The 18,285-nt window shown below is 37.6% G+C and overlaps 1 protein-coding gene across 1 annotated transcript in view; it reads left to right on the top strand.

Annotated features, from left to right (window-relative positions):
• Positions 1-18,285, top strand: part of NELL2 (neural EGFL like 2) — a 148,833-nt gene that overhangs the window by 66,401 nt on the left and 64,147 nt on the right. Inside the window, exons 11-13 of the mRNA XM_038166632.2 lie at positions 1,026-1,128; positions 3,644-3,772; positions 17,527-17,652. Coding sequence (XP_038022560.2) covers positions 1,026-1,128; positions 3,644-3,772; positions 17,527-17,652 — 358 coding nt within the window. The remainder of the gene's footprint in view (positions 1-1,025; positions 1,129-3,643; positions 3,773-17,526; positions 17,653-18,285) is intronic.

Below are 18,285 nucleotides of genomic sequence, written 5' to 3'. Positions count from 1 at the left end.
TCTATCAAAGGTTATTTTCTTCATTTTGAAGGATTGTTGTTTTCTGTTTGTTCTGGTGTACAGTATGCGTCAGCAGCTGGTTTGATTTAGTGTGTTTTCAGGTTCTGTGCCACGAATGTTTAATGTAAAATTTGGTTGGCAATTTTGATTTCATCTTTGTATTTTCCGTTCAAAGATGATTTAAAATCAAATGCTAAACCATACAATAATACATGTGCATATGCATGATTTTAGGCAGTTTTCTTGCATGTAGAAATATAGGGTCCTGAGTTCAGCGAGCTCATATTTTAACCAAATTGCTGATCTTATGGCACATGCCTCTGAGGAACATGTTGTTTGCTATGATTTCTGTCTTTGCCATGAGAGGACCAGAGCACTTCAGAACACATTATTTAGGGCCTGAGGGAGGCTGAAGGTGGTATTTCTGTGGTAGCCTGATTGCCAAGGTAGGCATTTCCCTGTGGTCATACTACAGTGCCTGTGCGTGACCTGCACTAATGCCTGAAGAGTTTCAGATACCATCTTGGCACTGGACACTTCCAGATGCTGATAAACATCTAACTGGGAAGTGCTTTGTTCTTAATAGGGAATCAGTGCCTGTTTCCTTCTGTGTTACTACTACAGTGTTGAGATCAGAGGTGTTCAAGTTTTATTTTACTTGCCAGATAAATACAAAGCTGCTTTAGAGTATTCACAAGGAGGACCCTTGATTCTGGAATCTGCAGCCTCAATTTCTGAGAAATAATTGTTACTCTTTGAGGCATAGTTTTAAGATGAACTTTTGAGGCATGTAGCTTGACAGCTAAGGTCTGGTTCCTCATTTTTGCTTGCTTGGGAAGGTTTTCACATAGAGTAGTTCCTGATCTTTTATTGTGCTGTACTGTCCTTTCAAATAGTTTTCAAAGGTACCTGGAATTCGGCATAGGCATTTTTTGTTTGTACATTATAATGCTAAATCCAACTAAAGTTATCATTTATCTTGATTTCTTCTCCCACAATATTAACTGATTGCCTCGATTTGACAGGACCACAAAATGCAGCGTATTCCAAAAGACAGTTGTATGACTTTAAACTGCCCAGAATCTCAACAGATCCCCTTGTCTCACAGTTGCTGCAAAATATGTAAAGGTAAGATAATAGTAGGATGTATATAAGCTCAGTGTAGTTTTGTATTCTTATAGATTACATGACTTTGTCATTTTTTTGAATAGGGCATTCCTGTACATTATAATCACAGCAGATTTTGTGAAGCTAAATGGATAACATCGGCATCATGACATCTGAAAATTATTTGTAAAATGTCTAATGTTTTAAATCCTGTGAAAGATGTTTGCTGGCTCTTCTGTGTTTCAATCTAGCCAAAAGTGGGTGAAAAGTCAAAGAAACCATATGCGTAATTAGTGACTTTCTATCCTTCACCCCATCTAGTGTCAAAACAAAATGAGATTGGAAAAATGTCTGTGTTCCCCAGCATCCTTCTGAGGTGCTTTGAGTTGTCTGTTTTGGAGAACAGTGTGTGCTGTGCAATTGTTCTGAGGCTGGCATGCATTGTTTACCTGTTTGGGGTTGCAGAGAAAATAATTCTGTGCTTCTGTGCCAAGGAGAGCTAGAAAGTTTTACTATATGTCAGATTAGTGCTTTCTGAACATTTTCAATCCTGCCTGAAGCATGCTAGTATAGCCCCTTATGAGCTATATATTTTATTCTTTAAACAGGAAGCTGCTGCATGCATTCAGCAGCATTATACAGCTGACACATGAGTGTTAAGAATCTTAAGGAAAACAAACAAACAAAAAACAAACAAACAAAAACCATCATCCACATCCTTGATAAGATTTACATTCTTAGTTATGTAATGCCAAAGTCTGATACAAACCAATCCAGGCCAGGAAATCCCCCAAAAAGACTATTGCCTTGTCATTAACTCAGGCTTCAACGAGGAAGGCAACAAAAGGGCAAAGAGTATATATCACCATGGCCAGAGGTTGCTCTTGATGCACACTCTTTTGCTGTCATCAATGAGTACTGAAGAGCCTCTAATGCTAGTAAAAGTGTAGAGCTTTTTGCTTCTCCATGTCCTGTTAGATAACAGCATTATGGTAGTTATGGTAAATTATAATATAATTATAATATGTAAGTAAAATAAGCACAAAATTAGTAAAATAATAATATACTAGTCAAATCTCTTTATCCATAGCAGGAAAGACAGAAGGAAAGTCACCTGCCTCTGATATCATAGTAGGTCTGTGATATTTGCATCATGATGACCATGTCACTGGGTCGAAGTACTAAAACCTTCTGCCTTTATGTGCTCTTCTTTCTGTTGTCCTTTTTTGCTTTGTTTCTGTTGATTCATGCTGTTTGTGAACTGCCCAAGTGCAAAACACACCTTTGATCTGACCTCCAGGCAGATTCTGCCATTTGCATTTCTGCCTTACTCATATTATTTAGGCATAGAAGCAATTCTACATCAAAATATGAAGCAGAAGTCAGATGGAGTGATGATAAAAATAATCCCTACTGCTAACAAATACATGTTTGATACATCGTAACAGGCCAGTGTTGCAGGAAAACTCCAGCTTGCTTTCTGGAGTTGTTGCTGTTACAGAAATCCTGGTCCCCTGAGCCTGAGCTATGTTGTCCACTTCTCCTATGGGGGATTTTGAAACAAGAAATAATTATTGGCAAAGACCAGTGAAGTACTGCTGCTTGACCAACTCTGATGTTTCAGTTACAGAGCAAATTAAATTGCTGAGAAAATAGTGAAGAGGACAAACTTCACACCTTAATAGATATGGAAGTCTGGATGCTTCAAGTCAGTTACTACAACCAGATTAGATTCCATATAATAAAGTCTGAGTTAATGATGTTCAGCAACATTAGATTTCATGAGAACGTACACATATTGATACTCATAATTAAGGTACAGTCAAAAGCAGTCACACTCAGGAAAAATGGAAAGGCAAAAATAGGAATACAAGAAAATAAGAAAGGCTAAAAGGTGAGAATTCAAAAATAAGTTTCTCTGAAATAGAAAGACAGAAGCAATCAGGGAAGAGTGTTCTGTCAGTAGAGCTTGAAAGGAAAAGATAAGGGAAAGAAAAAAGCAAAACAAGTCAATGGTAATCAAAGACTTCTAGTTAAATGGGGAAAGATTGTAAATACACTTGGGAATAAAAAGTGCTGAAAAAAAAAAAGGATTGGGCTAATGCCATTAGTAAATGAACTACTGAATGTCAAAGCTACAAAGCTACTGAGCTCTTTTACAAATGTCTGACCAGAAAAAAAATATATATATATATATATATACACACACATAATTAAGAGATGTTCTGTAAAAGTACTTAACAATGACAAGGAGACTGTAAGGGGATTTAAGCAAGCCACCTACACCCTACCCAGCTGCCTTCAGATCAATGCCATAACCTGCAATTGAATCGAAGACCTAGAGACAGTCTGTTCTTGTGGCCTTTACTACTCCTTTCATCTGCTGCATGCTTGGTACAATTTATTTTTCAGAATCTCATGAACAATAGAAAGGTATTCTTTGACCTAACCGAAAAAAGATAGGCCTATCTTTGACAGGGGTGTTTTATAATCCCTGGATTCTTCTTAACCCTCAATCATATTTGTTTCTGAACAGGCCACGACTTTTGTACCGAAGGACACAACTGCATGGAGCATTCTGTCTGCCGAAACCTGGATGACAGAGCTGTCTGTAGCTGCCGAGATGGCTTCAGAGCCCTTCGAGAGGACAACGCCTACTGTGAAGGTAACACCTTGTAAAGATGCTTAGCTCCACTGTATTATTTACTGCGGAAAGAATGTATTAATTCATGAGTAGTCAAAGTGATGTGCCTATTAAATGCAATGAATTAGATATGCAGCATATTAATCAGCTAAAATAATTATCTCTCCAGTTAAGGTGTTATTTATTTATTTATTTATTTATTTATTTATTATTTTTAAGTTCTGGTCAGTGTAAAAGTTGCAAGTTGCTATGGTTGAGGTCTGGAATTAGAAACATACTTCCATAGGAAAGTTTTCCTTTATTTTCATAATATCCAGATATTCAGGCAACCTTTCTCTTTTTACCACTGTCTGTTCCTATTCGCTCAACCCAGGCAGTAAGTAAATATAATACACTAGATACTAGCATTAATTACACACTAGCTAATCATACTGAGTGATGATTTATAATTTGAGTGACTCTTTTGGTATCAGGGAGCAACAAACTACTTAATAAGAAGTGATGCTTCTAAAATTTGTAGTTTTAAATTCTCGTGTAATCCTGTGAAAGAAAAAACATCCTCACTGCTGCAGCAGAAGCCATAGTCCTCTGCACGATCTGCTTTTGTGCTAACTATTGCTCTTTCTTGTGACACCCCTGATTCTGCAAGCCGCAAACACTGGTATCACATACATAATACCAGTGTGCTATCAAGTCATTCTTACAATAAAGCTTAAGTGTTGCCAGTAGCACTGTCTTTGACTAATGAGCAGTTTGGTTCAGATTTAGCCAGCTGAATTGAAAATTAAGCATATGTGAGTAAAGTCTAAGGTCCTCTGTAGTCCCACCTAATACCTGGATTGCTCTCTGGTGATGTTCAATTAAGTGGGATGGATTGAGGCATTTTAAGACAGTTTCTTTGGCTGAACTCTGCAAAAGTTAATGCCTGCAGCTTACTTGAATTAGTAGCTGCATTAGCCTTGGTGGTAATGCTCATCTGTAAATTTAGATGTGAGAACTCCTGTCTGTTTTCAGGAAAGGAGTGTGTGATTAATTTAGCTTCACATACATCTCTGCTTAATGTTTATGGTAAGCCATTTGATGGAAATCTGTTAAAAGAATTAGAACTAAGTCATAGAGAAACAAATCCCTTGCCCCTCATCCTGTCCCAGAAGACATCTGACATCAGGACCAGTTGTATAGCTTGGTTTGCAGCATCAGCCACTTTTTGCCACACAGCCCTTGGAGACTATGCAGAGGCTTAGGCTGCAGAACTGAATTTCAAGGAGATTTCATCAGCCACTACCATTCTGAGGGAATCACTGGTCACTGAAACTGTGGAATTAAGAGTGAAATCATGTGCTTTAAGATTCCGCCCCCCACCCCACCCCCACCCCCCCCGCAGCTGTATTCTTACTCTGCTGACTGGAAAGCAGAAAAACAAGTTATGCTTTTAGTGATGATCTCCATATCACTCAAATTAGAGTCTGTTGCTATGAGTAGAACTTGCCAGGCATGTAATAAGTTAAAAATAGGAAGCTTCTTGATTTCACTGTTGGTGAAATGTTTAGATGAAGACATGGCAATCTCGCATATCATATGCGAGATTGGTGCATCCATAATATAAGAGGATTTACCAGTCCGTGCAATACCTGAATTAGGCATGATGATTTTTTGAGATTTCTTGGTTCGAGTGCTTCCATATGGACAAATGATATTGTTTCTGTGTGGAAATTATCAGTCTACTTCTGCACTTTCAAAAAACTTTCTAAAGTGAATAGAAGGTTGGGGTATGTTATTTACATTAAAATAATCACTGTATTAATATGTATGGATGCAGAAAATGACCTCCTAAAAATGTGTATGATTTAGGACCTTATCCAGTAACACTCACATTGAAGATAGTTAAGTCCCATTGGGAAGATGTACCCATGTGAGCAAAGCTCATGAGACTGGGTCCGTGCCAGATGAAGTTCTTGTAGGCAAGGATGAAGCTCAGTCTGCAGTCAGAACAGCATGGCTGTGCTGCCTGTTATGTGCCATGGCTGAAGCCCTGTGTTTGAACTATGCACCTTTTGCGCATGGGTTGAGAACTGGACTTGACTGGCCTTCTCGGACTGGGTGTAGAGGTCATATGTTGACAGAGGGGAACTAAGGTCACAGATTTGAACCTTTTATTGTGTTTTGTGGAAGTGGGGGGCAGGGGACAAAGGAGACTGAAATACCTGCGTTTTTTTTTTTTTCAGAGATGTGCTTTTACTATTGTATCCCTTTTTCCAGCCCAAATACCTCTTCGGATACTGAGTTTTTTTCTTCTGGAAGGAAGCTCTGTCTTAATATTAAGCAATGTAGTAACAAAGGGCACATTAGCAATAATATAATTCCAAGTCTTTTCAGAGTCCTGTCCCTCATCCTGAATGGCTCAAATGGTCCCAAGCTCTCTTTCTCAGCACAGACCCATTCCTCACAGTGACATTATTGTGGCTTTAATTACTAACAATACAAAGTGAAGAAATGTCAAGCTAACACAAAGCTTTTCAGAGAGGGCATTTTGTAATGGCTATAGCCTATGGGTATGATAGCCGTTTCTATGTTCTCACTTAACAAGCAATATATACTGCAAAATCGGATGTCATTTATTCTGCATTAGAAACTTCACCAATCGTGATTGATTCCTGAGCACTGTAAAATTCAAAGAATAGACAGAAATAACAATGCTCTCATTGGTAGAATTTCTCTGTAAGGTAGAATAACACAAATAAAAATATTCAAAGCTGGTTTCAGTATGGGTCTTGAAAAACCGCATACATTTCTTCTGAATGATGGAAAAGTTTGGCTTCTGTCCTAGAAAGAACTGATGCTTTTCCAAAGCTAAGTGATGTCTCTAGATACTGTTATGGTAGATACCTTTCTGTTTTATAACAATAATATTTGTTAAGATTTATGTCACATTTAACTTTCCTTTGGAGGACTGTTAAAAGCAATATTCTAAGAGGTGGGATTTCTTCATTTACCTGTCCTAAGCCTTATTACAAGTACTCTGAAATCCACTTTCTGCCTCAGGTCATTAAGCAGTTTGAGATACTTTACTGATAGGTTGGGTATGGATTATGCTGTGTTCAGATGTAGGTGCTTTTCAATATAGCATCCTTGGCATATAGCCTGCTGAACATCAACATTTTACAAAAACAGATGTTCTGATGACGTATAATTAGTTATTTCCACTGCAACACCTGAAGTCCTCTGAAACTGACAATCACCCTCCAGGATATATTTCAAGGAGTGTTTAGTGCCCATTACATTTGTGGTGGTGGACTTCTGATGAAGTTTTTAAGGATAAAGTTTGTGACTTTTGGCTATCAGGATACATTGATGCATCTAGAAGAGTTAAATGCACCCAGACAGCAAGACTAGGCATCTACTGAAATAGGATGGTATGCAAATAGTCTGCTGGTAGGCTCAAGTAAGAAGACAGGAGAATGCAGTGGTCTTTTGTAAGCATTGTGACTGAGCATGATCTGCTCAGGTTATTTCATTATTTATCCAGAGGATTTTGCCTGATGCAGAGGCCATTTTACATCATGTCTTGGGTCTGGCTGGGATGGAGTTAATTTTCTTCATTACAGCTCTTAGGGTGCTGTGTTTTAGGTTTGTTACTAAAGCACTGTTGATAACACACCAATGTTTTGGCTGTTGCTGAATAGTGCCTTCTCTATATCTCACTTCCTGCACAGCGAGTAGGCTGCGGTGGGCAAAAGGGTGGGAGGGGACACATCCAGGACAGCTGACCCCAACTGACCAAAGGGATATCCCTTAAATCCATATAATGTCATGCTTGGCAATAAAAGCTGGGGAATAGCCTTTCTAAGGTAGCTGTTGCTTAGAGATTGACTGGATATCAGTCTGCTCATAGGAAGTGGTAAGTTATTGCCTTTGCATGACTTCTTTCTCCCTCCCCCCCCCCCTGCCTTTTTTTTTTTTTCTTTTCACTTATTAAACTTATTTTTTTATTGGTTTTGCTCTTCTGATTCTCTCCCCCAGCCTGCCGGAGGAGGGGGAATGAGTGGCTGGTAGATGCTTGATTGCTGACCTGGGTCAACTCTCCACACATTCCAAATCCACAATACGGTTGTGTGAGCCATAACATTTATTTTCTGGTATTTGGGAATTTAGTTGTTCTAGTTGTGCAGTATGCAACATAGCTAACTTATCCTAACAATATTTGGAAGCATTTAATATTATTAAACATAACTGTGTGAACCATTTTCCATTTTTCTTCCAATTTACCTCTTTCCCTCAATAACTCTCCTAGTTTCTCTTCTGTTGCCATGTTTGTCCCAGTTTCAAGTGCAGCAGCTGAGATGAGAGCAAAGACTGAGTGACTGTTTACATTTGAGTATTACATGAGTTTCACTGATGATTTTCCCTCTAGGGAACACGGTATTCAGTGTAGAGATCCACATTTGAATAAGCTGTCTGGATTTGAATAATCCTCGGATGAAGGAAATAAACAGTCTTAGAGGATGAACCCTCTCCTTCTAGAGTAGATGTCCAAAGTAGTTTGGAAGCAACACTTGGTTGGACGTCATCAGGTTTCTCTTAGTTTAGAGTTGTATGTTCTCATTCTGCTTGGAAAGATTTACTAACGGAAGCTTACATTTATCCACATGTTTGTGTAAAAATGCTAGTATATTATTCAAAAACAAACAAACAAACAAACCACAAAGAAACACCAAAAATACATTAAAACAAACAAACAAACAATGTAACAACAAAACTGTTGCACATCATCATGTATATAATAGGCAGATTACTGTTTTTTGTTGTTTTTATCTACTGGCTAACCAGACTACAAAAATAAGGTAGTTTTCAGATTGAGTCTGATTAACTGCAATCTGTAGAAAGAGAAGAAATCTTACAAAAATGAGAAGTAATAACCAAATTACAATAAAATATACCTGGTATCATATTGGCTAACTGCAGTAATCAATGACACATTTGCTCCTTAAGGAGTGTAATACTGAGAAGAATATAAGTAAATCAGATAAAGACATCTGAAATTGAGATAAACCCCCGAGTATTTAAATATATTATTTTAAATCTTGTGATTAACTAATACTCTGCTATTTGCTAGTTTTGCTGTCTCTATAGGATGCACAATGTTCTTTAGGTGAGAGTCCTACTTAGGAGCTGTGCAGTACTGTCAGTTTTGTTAAAGTGAGAAGACTTCCAGAGCTTCTCTCTTCTTATGTAAATTCTTTTTTGTAAGTGAGCTGCAGCAATAGTATCACATATAGTTAAGAAATAAAGATTCCTATCTGCATTAACTGTCTGTGTTTGAATTATTACCTTGTCATTTTGGGTTGTGTTGGAAAACTAATAAAGCAGATAGAAAAGCTTTCATTCCAGGGAAGCAGAATGTTATTTTCAAATATCTATTAAAAAATAATTAAACTTAATTATATTACACATTAAATATTAAATACTAATATTAAACAGTTAATATATTATCAATTATTAATATCTTTTTCTTAGCAAAAGCACAAAATGTCTAATTTCTACCATTATGCTACTGAGAAATCTATATCTGAAGAATATTCACTGACACTTCCAATGTGTCAGTGTGGCTTAGGGTAGGCTGAGTCCATCTTGTATGCCATGGCTCTTATGCAGGAAGATAATAAATATATTCCTAACTTAACATGTACCAGAAGTATGCCTGACACCAGTACCTAAAGTGTGGTACTTGGGTACAAGTAGTACCACTGCCTGTAACAATGGTAGAGTTTGTACATTTACAGATTGCAGGATGTGATTCAGTGTTATTTGGTTTTATTTACTTATATATGGGAAGGATATTCAGACCAATTCTACCCATAACCAGGGCTGATAGAAATGTTATTGACTTAAACAAACAAACAAACTGAAACAAATCATATAAAGATAGACTCATGGAAACTCTATTAAATTCTTTGCACTACCAGTGCTTGCTAATGACAGGCTTTTCTTTTACTTCAGACAACCTTTTTCTACCTGCAATAAAAGAATATGTTACATTTTGTCTTTAGAAGAGAAATTAAGGTTAATGTTTTAATACAAAATGTTTAAATCTGCAATCTAAGCAAAAGAGAAAAGAAACTAAAACTTTAGTCTTGTTCTTGTTTACTTCTATCTCCAACTTTCATTAGTAGCTGGGAGGTGTCTACTGAGAGAATTAGATGCTGCTTCTGTGCTGAAGAGTACTCAGAGCCATTGCTTACCTAACTTTTCAAACCTTAGTCTAAATGTGCAATATATCTTTGAATCCATGGAGGCTGGATCCCCAAGAGCTGTAACAAATGCACAGAAATGCTAGGCATTAAACCAAAGTGATTTTAAAATACAGATTCTTTCATAAAGCATGCAGAGCAATAACAGCCACAGTGATTATATGTGCCATGATACTCTAACTTATGAGGCATCGTTTGAGAGAGATGAGTTTTGATATCTCCGCTTATTTCTGTAGAACAGGCAGTATTTTACTGAATAGCTTGTGGGAATATGTTACGTACTTTAGATCCTACCCAAATCCCAAATGCAGTCTAACCCACCCACACGGTCCCTTACCACAGATAGTATCCTATATGCCTGCGTCTATCTTCCGACAAGGAGTTTTAAAATATACACATGTGGCATAAACTGATATATATTTGTAGTTTCTGTATAAAAAATTTATCACTTTTCTTTCTTATTCTCATTTTTAAGTAGAGGAAAACAAAAACCTTAACTGTGGCAAGTATTGTTAAAATCTTGAAATTCACAGTTGAAAATGATGAGATAATGTCATAATTTCAGAAAAAAAGCAAAGTTTATTTTGCAATTCAAATTTAAAACCTATTTCAAACTCAATGTACTGCTGAAGGGGGGAATGGATCACGAACTGTAGTTTCAGTAAGTTGTTCTAATTTTTGGAATTCACTAATTAATCATACACAACATCTTTTTTATTCTCAGTGTGCAGCTACATCAGACTAGTTATTTGGTGCCTAAGGAGAGCCCCCTGGGATGCTTTCATGCCTGACAGAGAGCTATATATAATTACTTGTTTTATCATGTATACACTACCATATGAATTAATTATAAGATATTAAATAGTAAGAAAATGCAGTTTGCCAAGTAAAACATTACATGATGGCAGACAGTATTTGTTTTCAAAAATTTCCTGTGATTTATATTTTCAAACTGCATAATCTCTGTGGAGTCCAGCAATGTTTTCATGAGGCTAAGATGAAGATTTCATTTTCTTCCAAGAGTCTCACTTGCACCGGTAGCTCTTGAACAATATCTCCTACTGCATGTTTAACAAGGACAGTTTTATCTCAACAGTCTGTCTTCCCTTCCAAAAACTAGGGCAAATTGAAAGAAAAACAGCTCTATGTACTGTTGAAAATGATATTTCTGAAATGTAATGTTTATTGTGTCCTTCCAAAGCTATCTAGAGCTTCTGTCAAACAATCTAGACCTTGAGTGACTTTACCTTTATTTTAAGCATGTTTTCTGTCCTAATAGCCTACTCGGGTTGCAGGAGATGGGCAGAGAAATCATGAACTTAAGCAAAGATTGGAGATATAAAATAATGTGACGGGAGTGACACCAAGATAGGTACAATGTGTGGAAGTGTTATGTAAGCAATTTAATTGTGGGCAAGAAAAGAACACAGCTTATATGAGGATCCAATAATTGGAATTTATTTTTAGCCTAATTGATGTTTTAGCAGTCTAGTCAAGCTATAACAACCTCTTATTAGTTCAATTACAACAGTGCTAACGCTTATAATCCAACTCACTCGATTTCTCTTAAAGTCCATTAATAATTCAATAAAAATCAATAGACACAAGTAGCTGCCCATTTCCTCTAATGTTCAGCTCTGACCCTCCCTATGCATTGCTACAGTAAGTTAGCAGCAGCCCAGGCTCTTTGCTGGGAGCACCATATGTGGAAGGTGTTTTTTTTTTTTTTTTTTTAAATCTGTTTGAACCCAATACACGGGTTATGTTCTTGCAGTTGATTCACAAGATTAATTATATTGTGATTCCTTAGGTTTTAGTGCTTCTAAAAAGTGCTTGGGGGAGAAGAACAACTCTAGGGAAAAAAAAATAATTAAAAAAATAAGGAAAAACAAACAGGCAAATGGAAAAAGAACCAGCAGAGGTAGACAGCACACGTGAGCACTGAGTAATTTTGCTGTTGGAGCTAGTCTTCTGTTGTCTGTTGGTACCAAAAGACGTCAGGCACAGGCCTATGTCTATGAGGAGAAGAGTCAAAGATGATCTTCAAGAGGTATGAGTGATGACAACTATAGTGGTGAGTAAGCTGGGATAAATAATGTGGGAGATTGAGAGAAAATGCACACTCTGACTGAAGTGGAATACGTCAGTTGGAAAATCTGCTGCACCAGATTTGGGAGAGCAAAGCAAAACAAAAGCACAGCAATTGGTTTGACTCGCTGGAGAAACAGTGGTGGTTAAACCAAAGGTTTGCCTGCTGATGGAGAGCCTAGGAAGAGTTGTGGAAGGAGGCTGTGCCAGAGCCCTGAGGTGTTTTGTCCTCTTGGACAGCAGCTAAGAAAGGGAGCATAGCGTTGTGAAAAGCAAAGAATTCAAGGTATATAGGAACCAGATTGTAGCTGAGAGTGAAGGGAGCCTGGAGAGAATAGGAGCTTGGAAGTACAGCTGGGGAAAGTGGGAGAGACTCTACTAAGAACATTTTTATTAGAGCAAGGGACTGGGGATTTTGAAACTTAAGCAAGTTGGAAGTATTTGAGGATGAGTCAGTACATTTGGTGGTGAAAGGAAAAAAGCAAATACAAGTGGGTGAGCTGGAGGGAGCTTGCTTTAAACCTATAGAGGAAGAGTCTATCCTTTCTCATTTAAGCTGGTGAGAAATGGGCTGCAGATCAAGTGAGAGACAACATGAGCAAAACCTGGAGACAGGACTATAGTTACTCAGACAGGTCAAAGATGTATGAGGGGGGGGAAACAGTAGGGAAAGCTTGATGCCAGAGATAGAAGGTGGGGAAAAGAACACTGTCAGTGGAAGGAAGGCAAAGAGAAAGAAAAATGACAGAACATTTTGTCCTTTGTGGTCATGAGAAGGTTGCAAGACAGATAGTGTTGATTTTGAATCCACCTATTTTCCCTGGTAGCAGTTGCTGTGATTGGTCTCTGTTCATTCTCCTCTTTTGTCCTTCCTTAATGAGCAATGATCTGATGCCCTTTTCCTACGTCAGGGAACAGATAAGAAAGTCATAACTTTTCCCAGCTCGACTATTTCTTTGAAAGTTAGGTCAGTAGTGATAAAAAAAAAAAGGGGGGGGGGGGGGAGGGGGGGAGGGAAGGAACGGGGAGAGAGAGAGAGGTCAGAAGGCTCTGAGGCCTGAGACTCACAGGGATGGTGGGTGCATAAATGATGCTCTCGCACTTAACATTGGAGCCTTCATGTTGGCATGCAAGTTTGCTGATGAATTTGTGTGGGAGAGGTGGAAAGCCATTGCCCTACTCTGCAGGTGAATGTGGAGCTTTGTATTTATGGGCTATCAAAATGGAACCTTTCATTAACAACAACAACTTTTTTTTTTTTTCCTCTTCTTAATTCTAAGTGGAATCTACTCTGCTCTTGTGTTCAGAGTAATTTTTGATGCACTTATGAAAGTTTTTTTTTTTTTTTTTTTTTTTTTTTTTTTTTTTTAGAAATACAACTTTTAATACTCCTGTTTGCTCTCCTCCTAGATACTTAATATTATCCATTGCAAAAATCCTGCAAGAGCATCTCTCTGTCAACCATATGTCTCTGTAAGTGTGAACAGGGAGATCATTTATGCCAGATAACCATTGAGTTTTAAAGAAAATGGCTGCAGGCAAGATGCTATCTATAAAGTATCCTCACTTCTGGAAGCAGCTTTCTCTCTTTACTTTCCAGCCCAGATTTACTGACTTAGCACCAGCCTCATTTGTTCTGGCAGGCTTTTGTGGTGGATAAGGGCAATGATGGATAGCGAGGCCTAAGGAGAGACTTTGTTTGTTAGCTTTGGTCAGCAATGATATATATGTTACAGGTCAAGTTCTCTTCTTATTAACGGGACTGTAAAACATAACCGGGAATTTCATTATGGGGAAGCAAATTCATTCGGACACAAGAGTGAGGGAGATGAGGAAACTTTTCCTGGGTTATATATTTTTGTATAAATTTTGTTAGAGCTCTTGGAGGGCTAAAGAAAGGCACTTTCTTCAGTTTTGATGTTTTTGCAACTATAAATAAATCATTGAAGTGCAGATTCCAAATACTTCTGCACTAACCAGTTTTCCCAGAGATTCCTCTTTTATCTGCTCCACTGGGAATTGAGCAGATTGATGATCTCCATGACTACATTGTTGTCAGTACATCCCAGCTGGTGGCTCAGTATCACATCACAGACTTAAAGCACACAGGTCTTTATCGTTGGATGTTTAGAACCAGTGGAGTGGCGCATTCATCCTATTGAGCTGACTGACTTCAGGATCTTATTGACTAAACAGTGAGACATTAATGTGCATTAATATGCTAACAAGGCTTCTTGGCAAGGGAAAATTAAGATAAATGTTGTAGGTTTTCATAGATATGGAAATACATCAGGTTTACTGTTGTATTAGTGCATTTGTGTCTAGAGGTGAATAAAAGACTAAAGCAGCGTTTCAACCACTAATCAGGATGAAAAGACTTTTACTTTGGTAGTTTTAAAAGAGAACAGCTGCTGAGCTTTTTCCCTGCCCCAGTTCAGTCTTTCTTGATCTGTATACCTTAACCTAATGTATACAAAGCTTGCATATAGTAGGCAAAAGGGGGAAAAGGGGGAATGGAATTACATGTTTTGTTGTTGTTGTTGTTTTATTTTGCCTTTTTTTTTTTTTTAATGTGTGTGGTCACTTTCTTTGCGACTAGTGATTTGCCTGACACTATCCTTTTTTTATCAATTATCTTAGTGTAATTTAGTGCTAAAATTGCAAACGGTTTGTAAAAGCAACATTCATCAATTATGTGTCTTGATGTGAAGCAATGGAGTTAATACTTAGGGTCTTTTGGTGCCAATGTAAAATAGTAATGTAATAGTGGAAGTAATAATCACTTCATTTTCTTCGCATTCTGCATAGGCATTCTAGAGAGCTGTGTGGGAAAGAGTTTTGCTTTCTGGTGAGCTTTTAAAATCAGTTTGAGAAAGAAATCAGGTTCGTTCGAATGAAACACTTCAATCTGAAGTTAACGTGATCATTTTGTTGTTATAACAACTGAACAAGCAAGGTTTTGAAATAAAGGCAATTATAAATAAAACATTTTGCAAAACTTCAATATGTGTGATGTTGGCAAAATGAAATCTTTCATTTACAACACTTCCAAATTAGAAGGTTAGAACCATTAGCATTTTTAGTCTCCTGTGGCTTTTTACCTGCCAAAGCAATCATTAATATAGTTCATAGAAAATCCTATTTAATGTTTTTGAGGCTTTGGATCTTTAAGTAGAATTTTCTGAGGGTGCCAAAGCTGGCTCATAGGCAGTCTGTTGACTCCAAGAACATAAGGCCTCTAATTACTCGAAGACTGATGTTATTACTTAAACATAAATCAACACCATTAATTTAATATGGAGTTGGGAACTAGGATAGGAAAGACACAAGTTGCATCTTTTGTAGGGGTGGCCAAGACATATGCTGTAGCTGCTGACTGGTTTTGTGAACTCCACGTTTGTGTTTCTGCAAAACATCTGTACTTCAAGAGGTTTTGTGCCATTTCCCACTTTCTGTGCAAAACAGCCGCTTCTGTGGTAGTCTTGGGATAGCCTCACTTTTTTCTTTTTGTGCTTTCTTTGATGTTTGATGATTTGAATAAAATGTGTTGCCTTAGTATGCTCAATGTGCTCACTGTAAATATACTTTTTTTTTTTGTATTTACGTATGTATATGAAAATGACAAGTGCTTTTACAAAACATTACCAGTATATATAGATATGATTTTTCCATGCCTGCAGAGCTTGCAGGGAAAGGAAGGGAAGGAAAACAGATGAAGTTTATTAGAACTTCCCTCAGGAACAGAATTTGTGAAAAATAGGTTGTGCTCACCCCACTGAGCATTTAGAGTTGAGAACTTAGTGTTTTTTAACAAACTGCCCGCAGCTTCTCCAGCAGTATCTTAGGGACAGTTGCACTGGGCAGAAAAACTGGGTTCTAACAAATTGGGGAAAAATAGATTTTTTTTCCAAAACTAAATCAAACTGGAAAATGACTACAGGATCACTAGCAGTCAATGTATCACATTGTTTTGTACTGAAAATTTCCTGTGGAAGTGTATAGGGAAAAGCAGTCAGTGAGTAGGAAAGTACCTATTAATTTAAAAAAGCTGGAAAGAGGAGGAAGAATTGGGAGGTAAGCATATGATCTAAAATGGAGTAAAGTACAGGAGTTAATAGTGTTGACATTTAAGAAGTCAACCCCAATTTGAGTTTATATATCCTAACTATTGTTTTGAACTATCATCAAACTCTGGAACACAGCACTGTTCTCCATCAGGAGATTTTATTTTCAACTCAGAAAGCTGGAAACATCATTGAAAACAGGGGAAAAATCAAAACTGATGAGCAGGAAAAAAAAAAATCAACAATCCACCCTTTTGATTTGTAACATGCTTTTCTAGCAAGGTTCAATGGCACATTGCATGACAATATACTACACGTACAGAGTGTCTCAGTAATGCTTTCTTTATCATTGCTATTACGGGAGCAGCATGCTACTAATCGCTTCCAAATTAATATAGCCTTTCTTCTTTACCACATATTAACAGTGTGCAGAAGTTGTTTTGTTATTTGTGGTGCTTCTTTGGTCTTACCATTTAAATATAGCCTGCTACAAGAAACAGGCCTAATTTTGCAACCAAAGTGAGTACCAAAACCAATCAGTTTTTAAAGTCCATGCCTACAGTGATTTATGTCTGGAGTTTGCCCTGTGACTTAATACTGCAGCAGGTATTCCACCCCAACAAGTATTTTACCAAGTTGCAATTTTCTTTCTTTTAGAGCAGGTCTTTATATAAACCAGAATCTTTCAGGTTCCTTTCAGATACGGTGTGTGTATCTGTGAATATATATATGCAGACACACACGCATATGTATTTATATATAAAAACGTAATGTATATATGCGCAGACACACACAGGTATATATTTATATATAAAAATATACAAAAAAGTTATTGCTTTGTGGTTATGACATATATTTCTAATAAGCTCTAATGTCTTTTCAGAACTTGCTGTGCTCTTTACAGGTTCTTCCCAGAGAACAGCACCTGTTAGATCAAAGACATATGGAATGCATTCAGTAGTATGCTCATATACTGGTGACTACAGTGACTGTAATGATACAATGATGGATGATATTGCAATACTGAGCCAGTTGGTCTGCTGTTTGGTCCCCCAGTTATTTTGTTGTTGTTGTTCTTTAAATAGTAGGAATAACAGCATAGGCACTTCAAAAGGATTTAGGAAAGATCTAAGCCACTGTAATCTTCTTTGTAACTCCACTAACAGCTGCTCACAGAAAGCTCATGCTGCTCCTGTTGTTTGAACACTTCAAGCAGTTGTTTGAAAGGAGAAAGCCAAAAACTTTCCAAAATGCATTGCTGTTTAAGAAACAGTTTAGTCTAATCCAGTATTGCCAGAAGTGGATAGTGGTGTATGGAGGTATTCTGAGGAACAAGTCTGAATTTGACTAATCATCCTCTTTGTCTTGTTCACAGATATTGATGAGTGTGCTGAAGGACAGCACTACTGTCGGGAGAACACCATGTGCGTAAATACACCAGGATCCTTTATGTGCATCTGCAAAACAGGATATATACGCATTGATGATTATTCATGCACAGGTAAGAGAGGCATATTTGTGAAAGGAAATAACAGGGTAATAGCACTGAGGAACACTGACATGATTCCTCTAAAGTTAATCTTTTTTAGGTTCACAAAATGTCTACATGAAACCTAAACAGAATAAACACTGAAATAATTGGAAGGATGCAGTGCAGTAAAGCTACAATATTTTTACAGATCTTGTTCCATTGTTTGCCTGAAACTGTAAAGCAGAATGGATTGTCTCGTAGGTCTGCATGAGCTTGGATGCTGAAAAGGTGAGGGGAGGAGGCTGAAGGGAAAAACAAGAGACCAAAAGCAGTGCTACGGGGTTCTTGGTTTCCATGTGGCATACCAGTACAACTCCACTTGGAGTCTAATGACATTTCTACAAACTTCTGATGGAGTTAAATATGTTATTAGATATGGTTGTTCACTTGTTTTCAATGCCCTGGCATTAGGGAGGTTCCCCAGTTGAATGCTGTTTGTTCATAGAGCAAAGGCTCAGCCTGCTTTGTGCTGCTGGACCACACCATCTGTCTTACCTCTGCATCCTCCCTTCCTCTTCTGCTGGCACTGGAAGCTCCAGTGGGAGTGCTGGGTTCACAGTGGCTTTCCATTGTTCTAGTCTCCTTTTATTTCAAGGTACTTTA

Source organism: Anas platyrhynchos, chromosome 1 (assembly GCF_047663525.1).
Source record: "Anas platyrhynchos isolate ZD024472 breed Pekin duck chromosome 1, IASCAAS_PekinDuck_T2T, whole genome shotgun sequence".
Classification (NCBI taxonomy): Eukaryota; Metazoa; Chordata; class Aves; order Anseriformes; family Anatidae; genus Anas; species Anas platyrhynchos.
This window is presented reverse-complemented; position numbering and strand designations above follow the sequence as displayed.